A 25,357-nucleotide genomic window follows, 5' to 3' on the forward strand; every position below is an offset into this window, starting at 1 on the left:
TTGGGTTTATTAGTCTTTAATTGAAACTTATTGTCGTGTGCTTGTGTCTTTGTTCAGGAAAGCATTTTTCACTCTCTGTAAGTTGATACAGGCAATCCTGAGCGTAAATTTAAGCAAAATGTAAAAGAAATTCTGTTGTTTAAATTAAAATACACATGTGAATTTGCATCCCTTTCTTCTTTGGGTCATAGTCATAATTTAGAAAAAAAACTGAAAATAGAACCAGATGTGCCATGAACTGATTTCAGGAATTACCCATAAATCGTGGAGCTATCTGCCATCCCTCTTGCTGTTTACTGTAGTTAGAGGGAGGACATGAAAAACCCGCTTTTTTGTTTGTGAAGAGAGGTTAAGCCCTGCAAACAGAGCCACATGTACTCCGCTGCAGTCAGATGCATGGTATTAAAAATCATCTATAAATGCAATTAAAGTATAACTTATTTTTTTCTAGCTGCTAGAGAAGCAGGAGCAGCAAAAGCAAATGGTCTGGCTTCTCCAACTAGTGGGAGATCATCTGGCCTTCACAACAAGCACGTGGAGTCTGTCCGACCCGGCATCCTCAGCGACAGCCCCAAATCTGCCCGCAGCCCCTTTCATCGGCAGAGGAGGGTTGTTTTCTACGATGGTGACATTAGTGATGACGACGAAAGCTCCCACTTGCAAAGAAGCCAGAGGGCCAAGAGCCAGGAGGACGCTAGCATTGTCAGTACAACCTCGTCTGTAGAAATCAATGATGAGAGCCAGGACAGTGAGTCAACTAGGCATAGTAGCACGGAGACGTCTTCCCCTGTCTTCAGCAACTCCGTGGAGTCTGCAGACAGCTCACTGGAGCAAATTGACTCTCCTTTCTTCCCCATCATAGCATTCGATTACTCAAGTGTGCCTGAAGTTCGTCTTGGCAGCCTGAGTTTGAAGGAGCTCCGGGAAGCACAACTCGAATCTAAGAGGTCACCAAAACTTGAGCACAGAGCAGTCACGAGAGTGAAAAGCATGATGAGCACTGAGTGCCGAAGCCTTCAGAGACAGAGGACAGAGGAGCATGGCTCTTATAACAAACCTGTGGCGAGGACGCTCCCTCACAGCAAGAAGTGTGAAGCACCCGATGGGGCCGGGCAGGGCCAGGGTGAAGTAGTCACTCTGGTTCGCAATGAGCACGAGTCATTCGGCCTGGATTTGGAAATCCAGGCCATACCCTTAAAGGTTGTTGTCACAGGACTGCGGCCAGGTGGAGCAGCAGAAATGGTAATTTTTTTAATTTGTGTTGCCTTGTTGTGATTTGCTTTCACTTCGCAGGGGGGATGATGATGATGATTATTATTATTAAGGAAGTGATCTGTTGAGAGTAAGCGCAGGGGAGATGTTTGTCTCTGCTGGGCAAAACATCTCATCCCAATTGTTCTGAAGCTGCTGTTAAATGAAGTGTGTCTGATTCAGAAGTGCACCCTTGGCTGATTCAAAACTAAGAAAGTCAAGAGGCAGATCTACTGAGATGGACTGATCCCCACTTGCAGTCACAGTTTTGAGGGAATACTGTCCTTCTGTTTCATTTCTTTTTACCAGAGGCAAAGACAAAATAAGTAAATCCTGGTGGTAAAAATGTTTATTAATTTATTTGCACGTATTGCTGTGTTATACAAATCTGGTACCAGGAGGCCTTAAGTGCTAGTCAGGTTTGCCAAGTGCCATGGAAGTACCAGTAACATTGCTCTTCTGCATCTCATACATGCACATACTAGTGTGGATACTTGCTTCGTGCCGGATGTGGAATTGCTGACCTAGATGCAAAAGTGCAGAAAGAGGAAGGAGGATACTCTGGTGTACAAAGCTGGATGTAGCATTTTTAATCTAGTTAGTGGCCGCTAGGGTAAGAGGGGATATGTCGTAGCAGTTTGAATTAGGCTGTGAGAGCTGGGGATTTGGGTTCTGTTCCTGCCTTTTCCTCTGACTTATTGTGCAGTGTTTAGAAACATACTTAGGCTTTTACCTTAAGAGCTCAGTCCCGGTCCAACTTAGTTATTTAGGAGAGTCCCATTGGTCCAATGGGAGGTTGGGACCAGGAATATAATTCATACATGAAATGCAAAAATGATAGACAGTGTTCCAGTCCTGAAGAAGCTAGGACTGATCCATCCCAATTCATTTAAATGAAGAGGGCTGTGTCCACCATCCTGATACTGATCTCTGAGAGAACCCAGCAGCTCATTTGACCTTCCTGTCTTAGATTGATCATTAATTCCTCTCCTGGCAAAAGCACAGTCTGCTCTTTATTTACGTGTTGGCAAACTGACAGCAGTGGTACCTGTGATCTGCGGTGATGTGAAATAGGGAATGTTGTTCGTAAGCCATTAATTGCTCCCCTGCAATCTTTGCCCCGTGGCAGGGCTTCTGAGGTGTATTTATGATTTCCTTGGATCTGTCATTGCATCAGGGATCAATGGGCAAGATGGCTGTAGGAGATGAGATTACCACCATCAACAGTATCCCAGTCAGTAAGATGACGTACGAGGAAATCTGCTTGCTTATGCAGTGTCTTCCCACATCCGTAACCCTGGAGATCCAGAAAGCAGCATCAGGTGAGAAAGTAGTTTTGCTTTTGTACCATTTATTCTGAGTACCAGTGAAGAAAATTCCCTTGGATCTGCTGGGTCTGATCTGCTGCCCCAGTTTCCCACATAGATTCAGAGAAAAAACAGGGGGTACGTTGTGTCTGCATTGGTGAGCCAGGCAAAGCACTTCATCACCAAACCAGGCTTCGGGGTCCTTCCTAGCACCATGATGAGCAGAGCAAACCTACTCCTGTGTGAAGCGTTCAAAGCTCCCACTTACTGTATGTCCCTCCTGCCAGTATTTGCAGAGGTCTGAGCATTTCATGTAGACCTGGAGCTAACTTGGCAGCAACCCTGTCCTGACAACCCATTTTACTGCTCTGCCTGTTCAGTAAATATATTAACCCTTTATAATCACATCTTTCTCTCTTAAAAGCTGAAGTTTAAATAGTGTTTTTGTGAATGGCAATAAGATAATAAAAGCCTTTTTTCTTTCTTTCCCTTTCATGTGTCAATTCTCTAATGTGCAGAAAGATGAAACAGAAAACCCAAGAAAACTAGAATCTTATCAAAACGTTTATTTGCATGTTTCTTATAAAAAGTTTCCTAGTTTGAATTGAAACATTTGATACCTCCTTAGTTTCTGCTCAGGGCTGATTTATGCTGCTGCAGCAATATATGCATCCCCACAGACTGTACAAATTACGTGGTGTGGAAATGAGTGTTTGAAAAAGAAAAGCATACTTTTCAAATTCAGGAAGAACATAATATTTTGCTTCGGTTTAGCTTATGATCTTTTTTGTGTACCTATTAATACCTGGGAGCCTAAAGTGCTTCCAGATGCTTCAGTTCCAGTTGTTCTTTAAGAAATCCCTGGCTTGGCAGAGAGTCCTGTTCTTGTCTCCTTAGATTGCTGTGGCTTTTGCACACTGATAGCATTGGGGTAGGGGCACATTGGCACTCCTATATCAGGCAACTCTTCTGCTTTCCCTTTCCCCTTGCCCTGCCCCACTGGCAGAGAGGAGGGTCTCTTCAGTGTGTGATCCAGCATGCTGAAGCAGAGCAGTACTTCAAATCCTAACCTGGCTGCCTCAGATTGCTTTTCTGAGTTCTCTTCCCCTTTGTTGACTCCAGGAGAAACCTGCACTTCTTAACATGGGTACCTAAGTTAAGTGGTGTGGATAATCCTGCAGGTTTGTGCAAGGATTAGAGAGATGTGCTGGCACATTTGAATGAGCAGGAAAGGATGCTGACACTGTGAATACACCCCTCCTTCTCCATGCATTTTCTGGGACTCATCTGGTAGTAACTGGCCTCTAGAAAGCAGCCTGAATGGGGATGCGTGTCCCAGCAGCAGTGTAGAAAGGTGCAAGCAGATGCTTAGGGTGAAGTGCTGAAAATTGCAGAGCTGGAGAAATGGGTGTTGGAGCGCAGCAGTGACAGGGAGCTCAGTGTGTTGCCCCAGAGTGGGTTAAACATGTATTGGAAACAAGGAAAGGTCTGTGCCAGAAATCCTTTAAAGCCCATATGCTTAACGTGAGTATAACATCACCCATGCGTGTCACATTAAACACCTGCATAAGTGCCGAGAGGATCAATCAAGTTACTTATGCACAGCTCGTCACTGTGTTATCTGTTCACCTTTGTTTGCTGTGCCAGGGCTTTGTGTACTCTCTGCAATCTATTGGAGACATCTTCGATCAAACATGTAGTGAGAAGTGGTAGTGCTCAGCCTGACTTACTGCATGCTGACACTTTGGTAGTTGGCTGCTTGACTGCTGAAATTTCAAAGATGAGAATTAAACAGATCATGACTACTCACCTTGGATAAGTGGATTGCTCCCTCCTGTATCCTACTCAGATACACAGGGTTGTGATTAATTTGAGTTGTTGTAAACATCATTACAGAAGAGGAGGAGTGCAGAGCAAAAGGAAAACATACAGTCTGACTTCATGGGTGTCTATTTTTGTAATAAAACCTGGTGTTTTGTGTATCACTTCCCATATCTGACAGGATTTTGCTTCTTTTTTTTAATTTATTTTTACCATGATGCAGCTGTCAGCAGATTTACAAACCTCATCCTGTCTCCAGGGTTAGACAGTCAAAATCAGGCCGATGTCAACAGCATCCTCGCAACTGAGGAAGAACCGAGTGCTGGGAAGCGAGAAGTAGCAGGTTTGCAAAATGCTGGTGGCGGCTGTGCGGTGGAGAGAACAACACTGCCACCTGATGCCACGAGCAAAGACGTGCAAAGAGGTACCATGAAAAGCAGCCACGCCGAGGACTGCGCTGCCATCCCCGTCACCGATATCGATGACTTGCTCAGCCAAATGGGTGCTCCCGAGAGCAGGGCTTCGCACACCCCGTCACGAGCGGAAAGCCCCCTCCGAGATGAGTACACCACGATGTGCTGCTGCGGGACTGACGAAGGCTGTCCCGGATCTGAGCCACGACCAGCCAAGGAGGAGCTGCTGGAAAAAACTATGAATTGTGGAGCTAATGCACAAGGGGTTTTGGGGCTGTCTGTGTTGGACTCCATTAACACAGGCAAACTTTTTACTGTGAATAAAAACTCTTTAAATAACTATTCTAGGAATTTTAGCAGTTTAAATGAGGATGAGTTGCCTACAGCGAACTCTCTGGAAGGTAAGAGAAGCGACCCCTTTCCAAAGTCTATGTATGGGGCTGCGGAGGATTCTCACTCAGACGCAGAGTCTGTCACAGAAACCTTTGATAGTGCTAATGAGGTGTTGCTTGGGCCGTGCACTGCTGCTAATGCCCCTGCAGTCTGTACTGTAATGGAGTCGGATGAGGAGCAAATTGAGATTTGTTGCATGAACGATGAGCCGCAAAAGCCCACACAGGAGCAGCATCTCACATCTGCAACAAGCTCATCCTCTCTGTCCCCACTGCAACCTTACGGCGGCAAAGTTTTGCAAACTGAGGGCTGTGCAATGTGTGGGTCACTGGAAACAAGCATCAACAAACTAGGCTTGGAAGATCACGGTGGTCCCACTCCATGTCCCTCACAGTGTTCAGATGTGTCCTCTGCATCCTTGTGTTCTCCTTCCTCAGTTTTCCTGCCAGAAAGAGACATCCTAAAGAATTCAGTCAGTGTCCCTGAAGTTTACTCTTTCTGTAACAATGGTGCCTTAAGTACAGAAGAACAGATAGGTTTGGGGAACAGTAACGGACATATGAAATGCTGTGAATCTATTGAAGAGGAAGGGTCTCTGCACTGCAAAAAGATAAGCTTTTGCTCTGCTAGAAATGTCAATGGCTTGGAGAACAACTTGCTTGAGAAAGAAGGATGTCGTGATGAGCAGAGATCCAAATCTGAAAGCGAAACAGTGGTTGATGACTGTAATCATGCTGTTAGTTATTGCTTATTGAAGAAGGAAACCAACAGTTTGTCCAGCTCGTCTAAAACAGACAGCAATCATGTGAATGCATCATCACCAAGAGCAATATCACTCAGGTCTCCCTTTCCCACTAGATCTAAAGATCCAAAGGCTAATACAACTCATGACTTGCCAGGGAAAAATGAGAAAATTAACTCTGTGACTTCAGGAAGGACTTCCAATGGAAAAGTCCAAAGCTCAGGCACAAATCACTGCAAAGGAGCTGCAGTACCGCACAGCCCATCCTCACAGAAAAAATCCTGTCAGGAGTCTAAGGGAATGGCACAAAAAAGTATAATGGACACCCTTTTAAATAACCAGAAGGCCAAAGCAGGACCAAAGCTAAAAGGGTTCACCATCAAAAGCAAAGCAAAGGCAAATTCGGATTCTTCTGGCATTAATCCTACCAAAGTCAGTGGGGCTGATCAGAAAAGGTTTTCTGTTTCTCCACAGCTGTCCCCTAAACTCCTGGGGAAGAAAACACCATTGTCCCGTAATACACCTACAAACCCAGATCCTGGCAAGAGCATTTCAGCAGCCTCAAGGACTCTGAAGTCAGAGCTAGAAAATAAACCATCGCTGGTCATTTCTGAAGATTCACTTCTGCCTCTCCTGAATGGCACCGGCAGCCCAACAGCGAGCAGTGAAATGAAGTGTGGCTGTGGGGAGCTAACAGACCTGCAGCAGGCATGGGGAAAGCCAAAAGAAAAGCAAGTTTCCATGCAGCCTGCAGTGTGTCAGGGTAAGGGTGTTAAGGTGGATGATTTCAGAGCCAGAGACGGTCAGTCCAAAGTCTCTTCATCTCCTCAGGGGATACCAAAAGTTGAATATGTGAAAGGGAGGACTGAGAACCCTGTAACAGGCCTGAACACGATCAAGAGCGTCTGTAGTGCAGATGACCTTGGGCAATTAGATCTGCAAAACATAGTACCATCTGCTGGAGGCTCTTCTTCATTGAGGTCCCCCTCAGTTCAGCAGGAGCAGCTGGAAGGGCAGGAGATCCAGCGCACTTTCATTGAGGTGAAGCTTTCCTCCTCATCATCCTCTTCCTCCTCTTCCTCCGCCTCTTCCTCACCAGCATCGTTTTTGCAGCTGCCATTGCTGGAGAAAACAGAAGAGGCAAATGCAGAAGTGCCTCGGCTGACTGAGGAGATGGGTACCATCCAGTATTTCTCAAAAGCAGATACTGCCGCAGACAGAAATCTCTATGGCTTGTCAAAACCTGTCACGAGGACTTACTCGATGCCAGCCCAGTTATCAGGTCACTTGAGGGAGGACTGCCATGTTGCAGAGGTTCATCCCATGCAAGAACCCCAGGGCCACGCTGCAGAGGAGAAATACCCCCAGACGGTGACAGGAATGTTAAAGATGGTCCATCTCAACCCGCCGAATGTCCAGAGTGGGAAGGAGCAGGCATACGCCTCCAAAAGCACCCAGAAAGTCCATGACACCTCCCCCTCAGCCAGCGACATTAGCTGCCCTGCCACCGATAAGCTGAGGAACTTCAGGAGGAATTACTACTACTATGAGCTGAACTGGCCACATGAACCTACCTCATCCTTCTCTGTCAAACAGAGGATCAAATCCTTTGAAAACCTGGCAAATTTCGACCGGCCCATCGTGAAGGCTATCGATATACACTCGGCTGCGAGGTCCCCCCTCACCAGGAGGTCGTGTGGTGGGATGGCCACCACAGCCAGCCCTGCCGAGACACCACGGGCCTTGCGGCGCAGCTTGAGCTCCTACGGCGGCAGCCCGAGCCCATCCAACGCCATGGCCAAGTCTCCCACCAGTGCAGAGCCCACGCGTGTGGCGGAGGGCAGCAAGGGGGAAGGAAAGCCCCAGAGGAGCGAGGAGGGTGGCGCTGGGGCAGATGTGGCCGCCTTTCCCCCCTCGGCCTCACAGGCGCGCCGCAGCCGGGGCCTGGGGCGGCCACCGCTGTCCCGCTCCAGGCTGCGGGAGCTGAGGGCCCTCAGCATGCCCGACCTGGACAAGTTGTGCGGAGAGGGCTTCTCAGGGCCGCCGCAGCCCGCCTGCTTCAAGACGGAGCTGGAAATCACACCCCGCAGAGCCGTCGGCACACCTGCCGGGAGTGACGCAGCCCCGCCAGCCCGCTGCAGCCCCACTGAAGCGGGTGCGATGGGGATGGGTGCCAGCAGCCCTCGGGACAGCGGCTCGGGGACACCAGGGTCTGCCTCGGGTGATGACGGGCCCCACCGCAGCCCGCTGGGTCCATTTGCCCCAGGCCGCACCAAAGCGCATTTCAGCTTTGGCTCCAGCCCCCATTCACCTCACAATTCTGCTGTTCTTCATGCTCTTGATCTCTCGGAGCTGCCATGCTGCTGTCTGGCTGGGGCCACGCTTCAGTACAGGGTGAAACACTTTATCCTGGCAGGGCTGGCGGATGATGACGTGCCCCACAGCAGCTCTCTGGATGGGGAGCGCTCAGAAAACAGCTGGTCCATAAGGTTGGTGTCGACTTTGCTACTGCTGTTTTGTTTTTATCCCCACAAGCCTCTCCCAGGACAAAGCTTCCCCATTGCCCCAGGTCCGCCCCAAAGCGCATTTCAGCTTTGGCTCCAGCCCCCATTCACCTCACAATTCAGGGTGCTGTTCTTCATGCTCTTGATCTCTCGGAGCTGCCATGCTGCTGTCTGGTGGTGGCCACGCTTCAGTACAGGGTGAAACACTTTATCCTGGCAGGGCTGGGCTCCTTTTCTGTGTCCCCTCTAGCTGGTTTTGGTCATTTTTCGGCTACGTTACGACACAGCAGCCGCTGTGGAGGGGGAGGCTGTGCAGCGCTGGCTGCCAGCACAGCCTGCGGTGACAAACGAGCTTGTTGTCCTGCCAGAAGCAGTCTTCAGATGTAGCTGTCTCCTTGTTTTTGTTAATGTCTGTTGCTAAAACCATTGGGGAAGGAGGAGGGGAACAGAACGGGGACTGATTTTTCAGAGTTATTCTTAAATTGCCTTCTCTTCCCCTTCCCGTTCTCCCAGCATACACCATTTCTTACCTGTTTTCAAGATTTCTGCTTGATGAGCTGGCCCTTCATTGTTTACCCTAAGGCAACCTACACTGTATACCTGAAACATATCTCTACACGGTCTAGAATCATAAAGCTGTCTTTTATATTTTTCTGTTCATTTTAGCTTGGATCAGCTGCTCGTCTCAAGCCTGGACCAGCAAAAACTGCAATCTGTTTTGTCAGCAGTAGTACCAAAATGTGACATTGCTGCTATGCTCCAAGAAGTCAAAGCACAAGTAAAGGTAAAAACCAGATTACTGGTGGTATTTTTAAGGGTTTTCTTACTGGCAGATAAAATCTCTTCCAAACAGTTTCAGAGCTCCTCCAGTAGTCCTGTCATAGGTTACAGTTGATGGTAGTTTTACTAATGCTGGTTTTTGAATGCCTGCTATAAACCATAATAAGTGGTATAAGAATGGGTATTGTTTGTCCAGTGCAAAAGCAGTTTTGAGCCGTAATAAATAGACCTGTTTTAAGTGGAGAAGTATGCCTCCATTTGAGTCATTAGTACAGCTAAGAAACTCCTGGATTTGCCAATAATTGCGCATCATATTTTACCTTTCCACCACCCATTTGGGTCAGACTTATTTTCCCCACCACACAAGGGAAGCTCTGCTCCTCTCTACACCTGGAAGCACCCGCCTTTTGCTAGAAGCTGCGATCACGGAAATGGAATTTATTTTGTTGAATGCTGAACTGGTGTCTTGCAACACCAGAAAGCGGCTGCTGGAGGGTTTGTAAGAGACTCCTGTGACCTTTTTGCTCTCTTCTGTGGAAACTGGTTATTGCATTAAGATAACCTGCTTCATTATCTAGGTGTTTAAAGAAGGCCTCCAAAGTGAAATGATTGCTAGAACATTACTTCCCTGTTTGCAGTGATTGTGTTTTTGGGATACATCCACATCCTTTTAAAATCAGAACAGAAGTTGATAAAATAATGACAGCACTGGAGGAGAAACTGCCATCTGGTCTGCATAACTGCTGGCTGAGCTGCATTTAGAGCGTTCCTGGTCTTATTCACAAAGGTTGCTATTTCAAACATACAACAGGCTGGGGGGGAACAGAACCTCCCCAAAATACCCAGCTTTACCTCCTTCCAGGGACAGTGTAGCTAAAGCTTGCAAGTCCCAAGAGCTTGGTGAGCCAAGAGGGTTTGGTAGGTTTACTGATAAAATTAGGATTGGATTGTACTTCTGGCCGAAGGTAATTAAGTGTTCTTTAAAGTATTTTGCATGGGGTCTTGGAGAGATTATTTATTTATGCCACTTTTCAAAGCCTGAGAACTCAAATATTTATAAAGCTGAATGTTTTTTGGAATGCGCTCCTTGTCCACATAGTTTCTTATCCATATTTAAGCCTAGTATGGCACGTACGCTGGAAAATTTTATGCAAGTCAAATGCTGGATTTAAAGGTACAATAGGACAGTTCTTCATAGTTACGCAATTGCTGAAAAATGAGATGGACTGCCTGATTCGGACTGAGAATTCAGATTGCTACTAATATAAAAAAAAAAAATATACGGGCATTTTATTGTTTAAATCTGTATGACTGGTGATCTTTGGCTAACAGGCTAAACAGAGGTGATCACTGGAGGCCTTGTGTGTCCGCTGTGTGGCCAAGTAAAGCAATAAGCATCCATAGCCAGGTCTCTGTGCCCCATAGTACACGTGCTGGCTGAGGACAGCGTTGAGAGCTGGGGAGGGAGGAAATGCACGACCTCGGCAATGGGAAGCCAGGGTTCAGACTGTGTTGCTGACTGGCCCAGGACGTGTGGTCCTCACACAACCCTCTTACATCTGAGCCTCTGATATTTTTACTTTTTTTCTTCCCCCGTGTAAGCAAATTAAATTGTGGTAGCACGTGTTGGAAAGAACCTGACCCCTTAAACAAAAAGGGTTGCTATATAGTACTTGCTTAACGGTCAAAGATATGTGTATGTTTCCATCACCCTCACTGCACTTTGAAAGAGGATAGCCTAGGTACTTAACTGATTTTATTATTTCTAGCCTAACATAAAGCTGTTCTCACTTGAGTACAGGTGAGAAGGGTCTTAACATCTACAAAAGACTGTGGACTAAGATGTTCAACCCTGACTGCTCCTCCCTCCTTGAGCGCTGATGGATCAGTGATGTGGAGCAGGGTGGCATTGGTTTCTGACATTGGCTTTGTGCATTGCAGGGATGCCTCTAATGCAGAAGATCTTACAGGGCCACTATTTGGCAAAAACCCACACAGTGAGACCAAGAATTTGACTGTTGTTTCACCAAAAAACTATAATAATCTGTGGTTCCATGTGCCTTTTGAAACAAAATTAAAACGCAAACACTGAGTTAAAATGTTGAGTTTAGTGAATTAAATATGTCATTTAATGCTAAATAGATTAAGAGGTTGGTTTCTAATAATGTGCTGTTAATTTTAGTGTTGGCAGTTTCTGGAAATGACTGATGTTGGATGGGATCCCAGGGAAAAGCTGAGAGACCTGCTGTCTACTCCCCACTTCTGATGCTCTGCCCCACAGATGGTTACTATCCCGTTGTTCCACCAAATGCCTGCTTATAGTCCCCCTTTACACCACAAAATGTGGTCTCTCTAACAGTGTCTGGTTTTGTCCTAATAACCATTCAGAAGACAGTACTAGACTTGCTGGATGGGACTGCTTCTCTCTCATGGCAAATTCTGTATTTTGGCAGCAGGCCATCACTTCGAAGAAATCAGCTTTACACCTTTGTTCTGGTCTGGAGCCAAGTTCAGCCCTGGTGCAGACCTGCACCAGTCCCTTTCCAGTGCTAGATGCTCCCATTTCCACAGCAGCACACCTTAGTCCCATTTAGATCACTAAAAGGCTCCTTATTTTCATCTCCCAAGTGAAACAGCTTTTCCTGCTGTCCCATCTAACATTCCCAAGCTTCAATTTGTAGCCACTGCCCCTTGCAAGGTTGTCCAGCACTACTGAGAAGAGGTTGATACAACTGCCCTGCATTACATCTTTGTAACTGCCTTTCAAGAGGAAGGAGAAGTGGGATAACAGAAGTGTTAGTAATTCCCTGGAAAGTACAATGCTTGGTCCAGAAAGGTGTATGGGAACTACTGAGTTTTGACTGCTGAATGTCGAGCAATGCAAAGTTGATTACAGTCTGTGAAAATTAGGCTGCCCAAGGTTTAATACCCTTCCACTCTCCTAATTTTGACTTTGCTTTCTAGCCTTGAACTGACTGAAGAAACCTTTGCTGTCACCTGAGTTCTTCTATATGGCTGCTACTCACCTGTAGCATGAACAGAAATGCATTTAATGTCTCGGTTTCAATTCCTTGAGTTGCATTTTTTCACCTGCCATAGTCTGAGAGTACTGGGAATTTGTCATTTGTGCGGGAACTTGGTCTTGATCTTTGGTTTTGTTTTTCTTCTCCTTCCCCTTCCCCTCCATCTCCATTTTTCTGCTAGAGCAAAGAAGACACATACTTCGTAGTCTTGCACAAAGAAGAAGGAGCTGGCCTGGGATTTAGTGTTGCTGGAGGAATAGATCTGGAACAGAAATCAGTCACAGTAAGTGATGGCTGCAAGTCACTTTTTTGCAAAGCTCGCTTTAAAGCAGGCTGGTGATTAGATCAAGTGCTCATTTATCAAGACTCACTGCAAGTCATTCACGGTCATAAAACAGTGTCTCTCAGAGGCGGCTGCATACCATCTGCTACTGAAATCACAGAGTGTCTGGGAAGCATAATTTTTATTATTGGAGATGGATGCCAATTACGTTTTCGGTCTTTAAAAGTCCGTTACTGGATGGGATCGGCTAGGTCTAAAGCCTATGCATGTAAATAAAATTCTGCATGCAGCTGCAGTGCATGCAACCTTTTAGGGGAGATTTTCATTCCCAGCCCTTGAAAATAAACTCTGTGCAGCAAAGTTTTTGAAGGATTTTGCAAATCCTGAGAATGACTGTTTCAGACCTCAGCAAACATTCTGGATTTCACGTCACAAATTTGTTTTGGTGTTATTAAGACCTGTGTATGGTCAGTAAATGAGGGTGGTGGTTGTTGTTTTTTTAAAAAAAGTCTTATACAGTATTCTGAACCAAAGATACCGTGTGCCATTAAGTGATGTTGGTGTGTAAAAAGTGATACAAGCAGCTTCTATACTGTTCAAAAACAGATTAATGAGACAGAAAAATCCAAGACAACCGGTGTCCCATGTGACAATTTCTTTACACAAGATACGCATTTAAATTCTGCCCTGAAAGAGAGAGATCCATTAAGTGCTGAGATTAGAAGAAGGGTATGTCCTCAGTCTTTGGGGCCTGCAGCAGCCCTTGCAGGAATCTTCTGGGTTTTGCTCTTACACAAAACCAATGTAAGTAAATGTATTTTACATTAAGTAGGCATTGAGTTAGAACATGGTCACAGTCTAGAGAACGGACTCTACTTCTCTCGCTACAAAGGTTGTGTTCCCTGTCTCTGGCCCAAACACTCGCAGTGTCAGCTGTGAGCAAGGGGAAGGCTCAACAGTGTCCGACCCCAGAGAGCTCCTGACCTAGAAACTGGGACACTACCTAAAACTACGATCTTGAGCCCCCTCAGGCTGAGTAGCTGATGAAGTCTTTCTTCTGAATGCTATTAGCCATGAGACCGAAAGAGCATCAGCTCCTGCTGTTTCCAGACACTCTCTGTTCAGTGTGTGTAAAGCAAGTTTCTCAGGTGGAGAACATTTTTAATGTCCTTGACCTACTGGGATTCTGGGTCCCAGCTGGATTTAGGGTTGGCATTGGGTGCTGAGCTGCTTAGATGGGCTGTTCTGCCCACACTTGGGTGCAGGAATAGAAATGCCAAATGAGCTTCAAGGTACTGAGGACTTGAGCGTGTGAGGATAGGCAGCAGATGTTTTGGACATGACCCGTATTCCACTTACCTCTTGCATTTGGGTGTCTACGTCTGCCATTGAGGCTGTTATTCCAGCTTTGAATGCCTGCTTAGACTGGCTGGAAATTTATCTCCTTGAATCTGTAGGGTTGTGGCAGGTGCCCATCTCAGCATCACCCTGCGATGAGAGGGAACAGGGGCCAAAAGGCTTCTGATTCCTTGCTGCTGGTCTGGGTATTAGGATAAATTCCTAGAGAAAATGCCATGCAGAATTGTGTCCACAGATTTGCTGCCTTGAACCTTTGCCCAGTGGACCTAGAACTGTGTGCATGGGAAACCATATTCTGGCTGCTAAAATTACAGTGCCTGATAGACAAGTCTTTAAATACCGGGTCTTGAGTATTTTACTGTCATTTATTTCAGTAAATGGCACACATCTATGTCTCAGCTGCACTTGCTGGAGTTTAATCAAAGTTTAATCCACTGCGAATAGAGTATTTTTTTCTCTAGAAAAAACACATTTCAAGCCACTAAATCCTCCCTTTGCATCTATTTGCATGGTATTTGATCAGCCAAAATGAGATGGACAATTAAATGCTTGTACAGCTGCAGTAAGTCATAGCCTTTCTTTGCACAGATGCTGTGCACCGCTTAGAAGTGTGCATTTGAAAACAGCACAGGATGTATGTCCCAGACAGTGGGAATTTGGGGAGTGGGTATCGCAAACCGCAATGTTGTTCTTGGTGTTTGCTGTAGCACAGATGTGGATTTAACCTGTGTATCACTTGGAAGTATGTTAATTGAAGACCTTTGAGGAGTTCAGTGAAAGCATAAGTGATTCGTGAGATGACATTCTCTAGCTGGTTTTGGCTGTCTTTGGCTTAGAAATGACCATGCAATAATAGCATCTTTTCCTCTGCTTTCCCCCCATCCCTAACTGCAGTTCTTGTCCAGTCACTTAGGCCTTTGAGGGTGTTTGTTGGAGCAAATGTTGCGTGCTTGACACCCAAGCAGTGGGCACTGATTGCAAACTTTGGTAGGGACTCTGTGTTCACCTTGGCCTGTAAGGCACTATGTGTGGTCATGAGGTTAAAGCATCCTTAAGTTAAAATCTTTCTTGTAGGTCCACAGAGTGTTTTCAAAGGGAGTGGCATCTCAAGAAGGGACTATTCATCGAGGAGATCTTGTTCTGTCAATCAATAGCAAGTCTCTTGTGAGCTCAGTCCATGGGGATGTCCTGAATGCTCTTCATCAGGCAAGACTATACAAATATGCGGTCATTGTCATCCAGAAGGAAAAAGACAAAGCAACCAATTCCTCCAGACTTGAGATATCCGCTACTGGCAGAAAATGTGTGAGGTCTGGAAAGGATGTTTCCATGGAAATAGGAACAGGTATGATCTTTGTCCAAGAACAGTTGGAAGGATTCCATTGCAGAGCAGACTGAAGGGAAAAATGTCCAAGTGTTATAGATTAAAAGTGTCTGTGCCTTACGTAATTGAAGGGAGCAAATGAAATTACCTTCAAATTTTATTTGTAATAAATATCATAACTAGGCAGAAACTTAGAAGGACATTTAGGGCCTAATCCAATTTCTACTAAAGTTAGTGATTCCACATATTCTTTCAATCCAGGATAAACTGCTTTTAAGTAATAACAGTAGTCAGTGCAAGAAAGCAAACAACCAAAAAAAAAAAAACCCAAAAAAACCCCAACCTCAAAGAAAACCCCAAGCCCTGCAGTTTGTTATGCATAGGGACTGAAGTTGCTCTTTGTAATAGCAGATTTCATACTGTTTCTACCAAAAACATAGAAAAAATGATTTTGATATTACAGTAAATGGAGCTAAGACAAATCCAAGTCGGCCATCCCATAGGAAACAGGGATAAATGGTTTAAGTGGAAACGTATCAGTGGAATGGTTAAGTTCCTGTTTGGGAACAAGACAGCATTTCGGTGTGAAGGCTGCACTTGGGGTGTTACAAACAGTTCTCAAATTTTTTTGTAGAATTAAGACACAAAACCCTTTAGTACCCGTCTGTCTGCTGCTGCTTCAGGAGCAGGGGGATGACCTGCTTCAGCCCTGCACTGCTGCAGTGTCCCTGGGAGGGAGTGGGCAGTGGTTACAGTTTATTGCTGAGAGATTTGGTGATGCGGCTTCCAATACCAGGCACTCAGCTCAGACCACCCCAAAACCAGGACGTGGAGCTGACACTCACCCCTTTTTAACCCGCTGGCTGTAATCATTACTGTTTTGGTTTTTTTTTTTTCCTGCAGCAGTTTTTATTGTTTTATGCTTTCACTGGGTTTTATAGTACAGCTTTGTAATACAGCTTAAAAGAAATAAGAAGCACTCTGTAAATGAATGGATCGGCCTTTCTGGAATTGCTCCCATGGATATAATATATGTAATTACTTCAGAATCCCTTTCTACCCTAAACTCCCTGCATCCTGCACATTGGCAAATGCAGAATATCTGCTGGGTGCAGGCACTAGGGGGCAACATTATCTCATAAACAACATAGTATTGGGTTATTAAGAATATAATTCCATCCTGCAAGGCAAAGCACATCTTAAAATGTTTTAGATAACATTTAAAGTTGTTTGAGATAACAGTAGCAGTAATTTGTGATAATGCGGACTGCATAATTTTTACATTCACGTAGGGCAAAGAGGGTCCTGTTTTCCAAAATTGTAGATTTATTTCCTCCTAAGCAAAATCATATTTATGTCAGCTACAGCAATATTGCATTCTAAAAATATCTGCTATGTAGGAGGCAGGATGCACCTACAGTTAATTATGGTTATTTCCATAGATATGAGACCAGAAACAGTTATTCACACTAGTGAGTGAGTACAGACGTTTCCTTAAGAGGATGAAACATGTTTGTTTAATGTAATGTTTCATTCATTACTGTTATGTAAAAAGATGTGGCTCATTGGATAAGCAAGTGGGAACAAATGAAAGAAAAAAGAAATGCTCTTCACTCACTATTTTTTGTAATTTTTCAGTTATTTTGTTGATGTTTAGAGTCTTTGCTAAGTTTTGTAAGTGTTAATTTTGCCAAAAAAAAAAATGCCTTGGCAGGTTTTTGTTTAACATGCAAAATGACAATGTCTCTGTGCATAAGTGCATTTTGTACTGTCTCACTTTCACAGCTGCAATAATACACGTTCACTTCTGAGAAACTGGGTGACCACATGTTCTAGTCTGAATATGAACTGAACTCTGAATTGCTTTGTCACTGCAGCAAAAACAAAACCAGCCAAACACAACTTGCAATTTACTGTTAACTGCATAACAAGATGCTGTGTATATTCTGTCACAGATCCAAACCTGGATATGAATGATGTCATCTGTGTTGAATTATTGAAAACCTCTGCTGGCTTGGGATTCAGTCTTGATGGTGGAAAAGCTTCCATTGCTGGAGACAGGCCCTTGCTTGTAAAAAGAATATTTAAAGGTACTACAAGCATGCAGTTGATATTATCCCAGTTTTCCTTTTTGGGCATTGTGCAGATGTTTTAATTCTTGGACTCAATTTTTTTTTTTGAAGCAAGGGTGGTTTTTGTGGCCCTCGTTTATTACCACTTACTAGCCAAAGTGGTCATTAAAAATACACACCTGGGAATGGCTAGGGATTGCATCTGCTAGTAAATGTTTGTGGAGCAGTCTGATTTACTAAATATGATGCAGTTCACTCCTGGGCTTGTCCGCTATTCTAGACATTAATTTACAGCAGCAATATCGTATGTAACGGTTTGAGAAGTTCATGCCTTAACTGATTCTCTTTTCTGAGAGAAGCACAGTGCAGGTAATCAGTGTGGTTCCAAAGCACCGTCCTGCATTATACCCAATTATTAATTTTACCTTTTTTTTGGTCTGTTTTTTTTTTTTGTTAGATATCAGTATTAGCTTTCACCAAGAATATGTGATGTTTGTATTCAAAAACTGCCACTCTTGGATGCTTTGTTTGTCAGCAGGTAGTTAAACTTATATGAACTGTGTATAGAAAGGAAACCAATCCCACAACTATACTGTGATTTTAATATGTCTTAGTCTGGGATTCAGTTTAGTGAAAAACATGGCACTTTCTAAAGGAAGCTGAAACTCTCAATGAAGTTGCGGGTGTGCAGCATTTTTACAGGATTACTTTTCAATGGTTTATTCTCTCATCAAGGAAGAAAATCAAACTTGTATTTCCTGAATTGTTTATCAATTTCTGTGTGTGTGTTTGTTTTCCCCACTTTAGAAATTGATTCTGAGGGTCAAGAGCATGTTTAATTTTTGAGCTCATTAATTTATATCCTTAGATACAGTCCTTTTCCCTTCCCCTCCCCATGATGGCTGATGTTAGTTAAATTATCATTACAGAAAACAAACTTTCATCATCAGTGAAGGGTGTACCCCTCCCTAGGAGCTGTTTCTGTGTCTCATGTGTTTGCCCGAAGTTTGCTACCCATGTTTGATTTATCCATCCCTGTTATCTGGGTTTTACATCTACTGCAGTATCTGCTTATTACCATGTTAAAATTCTGCTTGAGAAAATACATCCATGCCACATACAACCAGGTTTTCTTACAGCTACAGAGATAACGTACAGCATATTTCATGCACTCATGCTGCTTCCTTCAAAAACAGACATTTTTTTCTGAGAACAAGGATTTATCTTGGTTAAAATAACATTTTCGGTGAGATGCGGCCTGGGGTAGATTGCTAGAGCTGAGCTGAACATAAGTGACTTGTACTAAAATTGCCACTGTTGGAAAAAATGGTTTATTTGCTGTTCATTGTGGTGGAAAGAAAATTTTTGTGGGTTTACTTTTTTTTTTACACTGACTTTTTTTCCCCTTTTGCTCCTAGGTGGTGCTGCGGAGCAATCTGGAAACGTAGAAACTGGAGATGAAATAATTGCTGTTAGTGGAAAATCATTACTTGGCCTCATGCATTACGATGCCTGGAACATTATTAAATCTGTGCCAGAGGGCCCTGTTCAGTTACTAATCAGAAAACACAGAACTTCAGTATGATGGAAGCACTACATCTAATCACACTTGCTAAGATGAAACATTTAAAACTGGCTAGAAGCTGTCTTTGTTTCTAAAGCCACACAGAAGTGTCTTAATGCTCTACAGGGAGGTGCTAAGAGCCTTGGAGAACCACTGAGCAAGCATGTGATGAGCATCATAAAATCTCACCTAATTATCGAGGATGAAGGAAGCCAAATGTTAGAGACGTTTTTGTATTATGTGGCAGTTTTAATGGAACTTCAAGACCTCTCCTGGGTTTGGTTTAAAGTATTTTGTCTGAAATAAATAACACTGTGCCTGTCCCTGATATTTTTAGTATCTGCAGAGCGTTGGGAATATAACTTGTTGGTTGCCATCCTGTTGACAAGGATGGGTATTTAGACTGTACTGTATCACTTAGCTGTAATAAGACTTCAGGGCACTTACTTAGGGTCTGGTCCTTTTTTGTTCTAATAAGAGAATGTCTGGAACAATCTCACTTTATTCTTCTAAGTGCAGTTTTGCTAAAAATGCATGACGAGAGTATAATTTTGCACAACTTTTATGCCTAAAACATGAGCATTTTATTGCAAAGCTGAAAAATCCTTTTAAAACTGATGAACTAACTCAGCATCCACCACAACTGAATCTGCTCTTAGATGCAACTTGTATCTGAAAGCACTTGGCATTAATGTGGTAGAAATCTGTGAGCAAGAAAATCATGTCCAAATAATAGGTGGTTGTCCACCAAGGCGTAGACTGAGTTGTTAGTTGTGATTAAAATGGGAGCGATAAAAATTGGGGTCTGAATTTTCAGATTTAGGCTTCTAATGTTAGGCACCTTTAAAATATATATATTTTTGGAAGGGGAAAAATTTCAGGTGCTGAGTGCTTGCAGATCCCACAGACTTCAGCGATCGCTAAGTACATCTAAAAGCCAGGCTGCTTTTATTTGGCTGCAAGAGGTTTAAGGCTGCCCAACTTGAAACACTCAGACTGGAAAATGGTGGTCTAAGGATGTGGATTATAACAGATTAAATCTGAACTGGCCATATTTGTGGTGGCTTTTAATCGCTCTTTTTGTTTTCTCCTGCCCAGTATTTACTTTTGCTTGTGTGAGAGTGGGTGAGGATGTGTGTGGAAGATACAAGTGTGCCCAGCTGCGTCAGGAACAGGCTGATGCTGAGGGTTCTGGATGGTGAAACTGAAAACGGTGTAGATGGGAGAAACCGTGGTGTTAGATACAGCAAAACTGAAAGGGTTGCAATACCGCGGGTGCTTAGTTTGGATTTTCTCACCTCTACTCACAGTAGAGGTATCGGTAGCGGGCCGCCATGCTGCTGAGTGTTATTTATAGTCTGCTGTGTTGGGAGGAGAGTGTATGGGTGCAAGAGATTAGACTCTGTTATTTTTCTTCCTACATCTGGGATAGCTAAACAACATAAGAGAGATACAGGAGGAAATGGGCCAGTGTCCTTATCAGCTGAGAACAAGTTGGTTGTTCCAGAGTGCTCAGGTTGTTTGTCACATGAGGCTGGAGACCACTTGCAGCCAACATGCCCAGGGCGAAGAGCTCTTAGCCTGGAGCCGGTCCAAATCTGAAGCGCTGCCTATGTTTATAGTGAGCCAAGACACTGTGTAGCTGTTACAAAAAGGTCTGGGCTTGTCGCTTGGCCCTACCCCAAGATCATACTATAGTTCAGTTCATTTACATTTCTTCAGCCGTGCTTGGAGCAATTGCTTCCAGGTTAGTGGAGCACTCAGTTTGGTTCATTTCTGTGACAGCTTCATTAGACTGCAGCTCGTGATGTGCAGAGGAAAATTCAGTTCTGTGAGGCAACCTGAGACAAGGCAAGCAGAAAAGCTGTGCAATGTTTGCCTAAAAATGAATAGGTTGAATTCTTTTTCAGTGATGTATTAGCATGTGAATCCAGGGAGAGATGCAGCTTTTGGTTACAGGAAAGCCAATACTGTACGTAGTCCTACAGCTGCTTTGCCTGCAGGATTTCTGTTGAAACTAATTCAGGTTCAGTGCTGTGAAATGACTGTGGGGTTGCGTCCCCTGTGACCCCGAAGCTCAGCTGCTCTGTCGGGACTGGTCCTTGCCTCCAGGCACCTCCGTGGTGGGGAGAGGCTTCTGGAAGATGCAGCACTTGCGGTCAGAGGACCACACTGAGGTTGCAGGCCTGTGCTGGGATAAAACAGGTTACCCCTGCATATTTGCTGAAAAACTGGGAGAAGGCATTTGGCAGTGGCAATTAAATGGTGAGGCCTTGTTCAGGAATGACCAAAATCTGACTGTAATAGCGTGTATAATAGATACATAAAATGCATGTGGAATTTAATGCAGCGTAGTGAATACATACCTGTATACGTATAATACGTACAAGTGCAGTACTGACTTTTTGCTACTTTAATGTGGTAAATCACAGTTGTGTTTTAGGAAATGGCATTTTTTTTCAGTCCATAGTTTAAAATTTTGGAGGTTCCAATGCAGGAGGGCGTATGTCTCCCTCACTCCTAAACCGGTGTGAGCTCAAAGGTAAAATCTTCGTATTGTAAATTAAACTTAATTTGAGGTGTCTTAAGATGATACGTGGTGAATATTTTCAGACGCTTATTTGCAGGTACTGTTCATTGTGAGTGATTTAGAAGGCTTTCATTTTTCAGTAATCGAATACTGTTCAGTATTTTATTTTACATGCACGTAGATATGTGTTGGCTGAGTAACAGCAAAAAGATGGGGATATTTGTGTATGGGGATATTCAGTAGTAGCTATAATTTAAAAGATAGGTTTAATGTTTTAAGTCTGATAGTTACAATGAGTAGAATGATACACTCCTCTACTAACATTACAGCAAGAAAAAGAATAGTGTTTAACCTTGATTGTTTATGTTCCTGAAAATACTTTTTTTTTTTTTTGTGAAAGAGCAAGAAACATCTTTACTGATGCTACCAGTGTTGATAACGGTTAGAGTAGCATTTCCCGATGTCTCTATTGGGGTGACATTCCCCATAAAAGCCCCAGGATTTATGCAACATGGGTCTGCTTTATTACAAGCAGGATGGGTAGACCAAACAGATGTAGTGAATCTTTGGTTACGCACCTGGCTGCACCAAAATGACAGACGGCATTGCATTAGTTCATCAGTATTCCGTAGGTTCACGAGCATTTTTGGCCTTGCTGTTTGCATATCGGTCCCCACGGTGATTCTTTGCCATGCTGGAGGGTTGGCCAAGCTCTAGGAGAGTGGTGACTCTCCAGAGACTTGCAGCTGCATCTTGGAATACCAAAAAATCAGGATGAAATTATGGACTGGGTACACAACGCTTCACCAGGGATCTGAAGGCATTCCAGATAAGGTGAATTTGCTCCTAGATGGGGAAGGCCTGGTGGAGGGCTTTGCCGCTGCCAGGCCTGGGGCAGCTCAGGGTGCACGTCCTGAATATGAGAGTGGGCTCTGGTGCGATACTGCCATTGCATATTCTGCAGCCTTTTGTACCTGGGAGCTCTTTCCAGCTTCTGTGGGGAGTGCATCTGTATTAAAAACTGTGAGATTAGGCCTAAATTACAGAGGGAGCAACATCTGATCATTTTCTTGCTAAAAAAAAAAAAAATACAAGGGCAGGTAAGTATTAATGAACTGTTGAGTGACTCATATTTTCTAACGACCCTCACTTAAAATTAACCCTAGTTAATGTTCTGCAGTGGTTCTTGTCAAAATCTGAAGGAACTATTCCCAGATGGGAATGTTTACCTGCTTCTACATTTAGGGTATGTAAATGTATATGTGGAAATATTGATGAGGAGTAGACTAGATCGTGTGAGAAATTGGGATCCCACTCTAGGTAGGTTTTGTGTGTTAGGCTGATACACTTCTTGTATGATACTGTATATTTACACTTTTATTTATATAAATAAAACTTCTTTTAATGAAAACTGTTTAATATGCCTTGTATATTATAAAAAAGTGAGTGCAATAACATGAAATAGATTGTACATTTTTCAATTTGCTGTCTCTGTTATGTAAATCTGTATCGCCATAAACTGTTTTGTTCGGGGTTTTTAGTGATTTTGAAAATAAATGGTATCCTTAGTACTCCTCTAGATACTTATTTCTGTTATGCTAAAGTCTGGTCCACAGTTGGAACTTGCATCGCAAGGACAAGGTTGTCCTGGAGAGCACAGTCAAGGACCAAGTGTTAATGCTGTCCAGATGTGCATCTAAGCAAGAAGTAAAACACCGCCCTCTAAGAGCTGTCATTCAGCGTGAAGAGGATTAAAGCATTTAAGAAGTGTTAGAAGGTGTTCTATAGGACCTGCTTTGGTGTCTTGGAAGATGTGCTCTGTTTTTTCCTGCCCCTGTGCAAGGAAAATGCAGAGGGCAAAGGTGAAATCTAGAGTTTTCATTAAGAGCAGCAGTCTCTGGAGCACGTTGCCTATAAACTGTGCCTCCTGCCCAGCCCCTGGGCTGTAGGAGAATGGGTTGTATGCATAGGGAATATGTATATACAACTATGTCCTAGACAACTCGTATTTGTTGTTGTCTTCCACCTACCCTGGGGATAAACTCCCCTCCAAAATCCCGGTGAGCTGGCGGTGTGTGCTGGGCTGGAGGTAAGCTCTCTGTGGATGGAGTGGAGCTGCAGTGGAGCTCATAGTGGGAGGTGGACGCCACAACCTCCAAACTGGGAAAGTTTGCATCAAGTGGTCCACCTTCTTACAGAGACAGCTGGCTTCACCATCGCTGCATGGCAGCTCGAAGCAAGCCTGCCTCCCAGAAAGATGAGTCGGCCCAGAAGGCGCAGTCCAGATGCCCTTCCCTCAGCTGCTCTGACATGGGGAATGCCAGAGGTGCCCAAAATCCCGTGCTGCCTGGCAGCGCACAGACATGTCAGATAGTCACTGTGGGCTGGGCTGAGCTGGAGGAAGGAGCTTGTGAGTTAAGAGTTTATATCCACATTGCAAGCCCGTGTGCATTGCTCCGTGTTTGAGTGCTGGGTTGGGCACTTGCAGCAGCAGTGCGGCTGGAAACTCCCACCTGGCTCACGCCACAGCGCAGTCCCGTGTTCTCAGTGCACACATTGCGCTCGCCTGCGTCTCTCCTGCCATGCCTTGCAAACCTCACCATTTCCTCCGGTGCACGGTGCTGCCTGAAAGGGCTGGGTGGGCTTTTCTGCGAGGGGAGGAAGGCATTTACTTTCCCGTGCCAGTGGCGTGGATGGCATTTCCCTTGTCTCCGGGCTTCTGCCCCAAAAGCAGCTGTGTTTGCTTTTGGTTTCCTTCTCTGGGTGCTGCGCCACAAGGGTGCAAGTGAGCAAAAGTCACGTGAGGAGCTTCTGCCCCGGTGTTTCTGCTGAATCACCCTGCGGGAAAGGCCAGCGCGTCAGGCTCCCAGCCTGCTCCATGGGTGCCGGGACCCTTTCCCAGGCTGGAGGGGAAGAGGAGGAGTGGTATCCAAGTCCCCCGTCTGCATTGGGACCCTTTTTCCCCATGTCCCTCTCCCTTGCAAACAGCCATGATGAGGGACGCTACAGAGCCTGTGTTGTTGCGCAGATGAGATTGTGCAAGGCATAAAACTAGTAGCGTGGGAAGGGGATGGACGGGGAGGTGTGGGGTAGCACAGCAGCCCCCTCGAGCTTGCTCTGGCACATCTATCACTGGCTGGAGTCTGGCTTCTCCCCCAGGGGCTGTATGGGGAAAAGCAAAAAGACATTTTTAGCCATGAAGATCTCCTCTGCTTTCCCCTCTCCCCTGCTGTCCTCAGTGCTAGGACAGCCCAGCCCTTCTTTCGGTGACTCCTCTGTATTCATCCTCCTGTCTGTCCTTCTCCCACTTTCTCCTAACACATGGCATGAGCTGGGGATCAACAGGGCTCAAGCCTCAGAGCAGCCTGGCTCTTAAAAGATCAGTCTTGCACGTCTTTAGTTAAAATTTTAATTGCCCCAGACAGTGACTAAGTAAAGAGGAATACAAAAGAGAGAAGATACAATGGACTTAATCCATAAATGGATTAGTACATGCAACTTCATTGATCCGCTAAGACATATGAAGTGGCAGAAAATTACATTTAAGTCTTACCTAACTGTCCTGGTTTCAGCTGGGATAGAGTTAATTTTATTCCTAGTAGCTGGCAACTCAAGAAGAGTACAGGGATCTCGTTAGGTCACGCAGAGAGGAAATGAGAAAAGCAAAAGTCCCGCTAGAACGCAATCTGGCCGCTGTCATTAGAGACAACAAAAAATGTTTTTACAAATATATTAATGACAAGAAGAGAGCCAAGGAGAATCTCCATCCTTTATTGGATGGGGGGGGGAACATTGTCACCAAGGATGAGGAAAAGGCTGAGGTACTCAGTGCCTTCTTTGCCTCAGTCTTTAACAGGCAGACCAGTTAGCCTCAGGGTACTCAGCCCCATGAGCTGGAGGACAGGGATGGCGAGCAGGATGAACCCCCCATAATCCAAGAGGAAGCAGTCAATGACCTGCTACGCCACCTGGATGCTCACAAGTCTATGGG

General features: G+C 44.7%; 1 protein-coding gene across 1 annotated transcript in view; it reads left to right on the forward strand.

The window, feature by feature from the left end:
• The window catches only part of PDZD2 (PDZ domain containing 2), a 141,244-nt gene extending 122,313 nt beyond the window's left edge, over positions 1–18,931 (forward strand). The window contains exons 17-25 of the mRNA XM_019473635.1: positions 452–1,242; positions 2,429–2,573; positions 4,603–8,148; positions 8,344–8,416; positions 9,098–9,215; positions 12,416–12,517; positions 14,951–15,221; positions 17,156–17,290; positions 18,691–18,931. Coding sequence (XP_019329180.1) covers positions 452–1,242; positions 2,429–2,573; positions 4,603–8,148; positions 8,344–8,416; positions 9,098–9,215; positions 12,416–12,517; positions 14,951–15,221; positions 17,156–17,290; positions 18,691–18,857 — 5,348 coding nt within the window. The 3' untranslated portion in view covers positions 18,858–18,931. The remainder of the gene's footprint in view (positions 1–451; positions 1,243–2,428; positions 2,574–4,602; positions 8,149–8,343; positions 8,417–9,097; positions 9,216–12,415; positions 12,518–14,950; positions 15,222–17,155; positions 17,291–18,690) is intronic.
• Positions 18,932–25,357: the final 6,426 nt, after the last annotated feature.

The sequence above is a fragment of the Aptenodytes forsteri genome, unplaced genomic scaffold (genome assembly GCF_000699145.1).
Source record: "Aptenodytes forsteri isolate BGI_AS27 unplaced genomic scaffold, ASM69914v1 Scaffold120, whole genome shotgun sequence".
NCBI classification, from domain to species: domain Eukaryota; kingdom Metazoa; phylum Chordata; class Aves; order Sphenisciformes; family Spheniscidae; genus Aptenodytes; species Aptenodytes forsteri.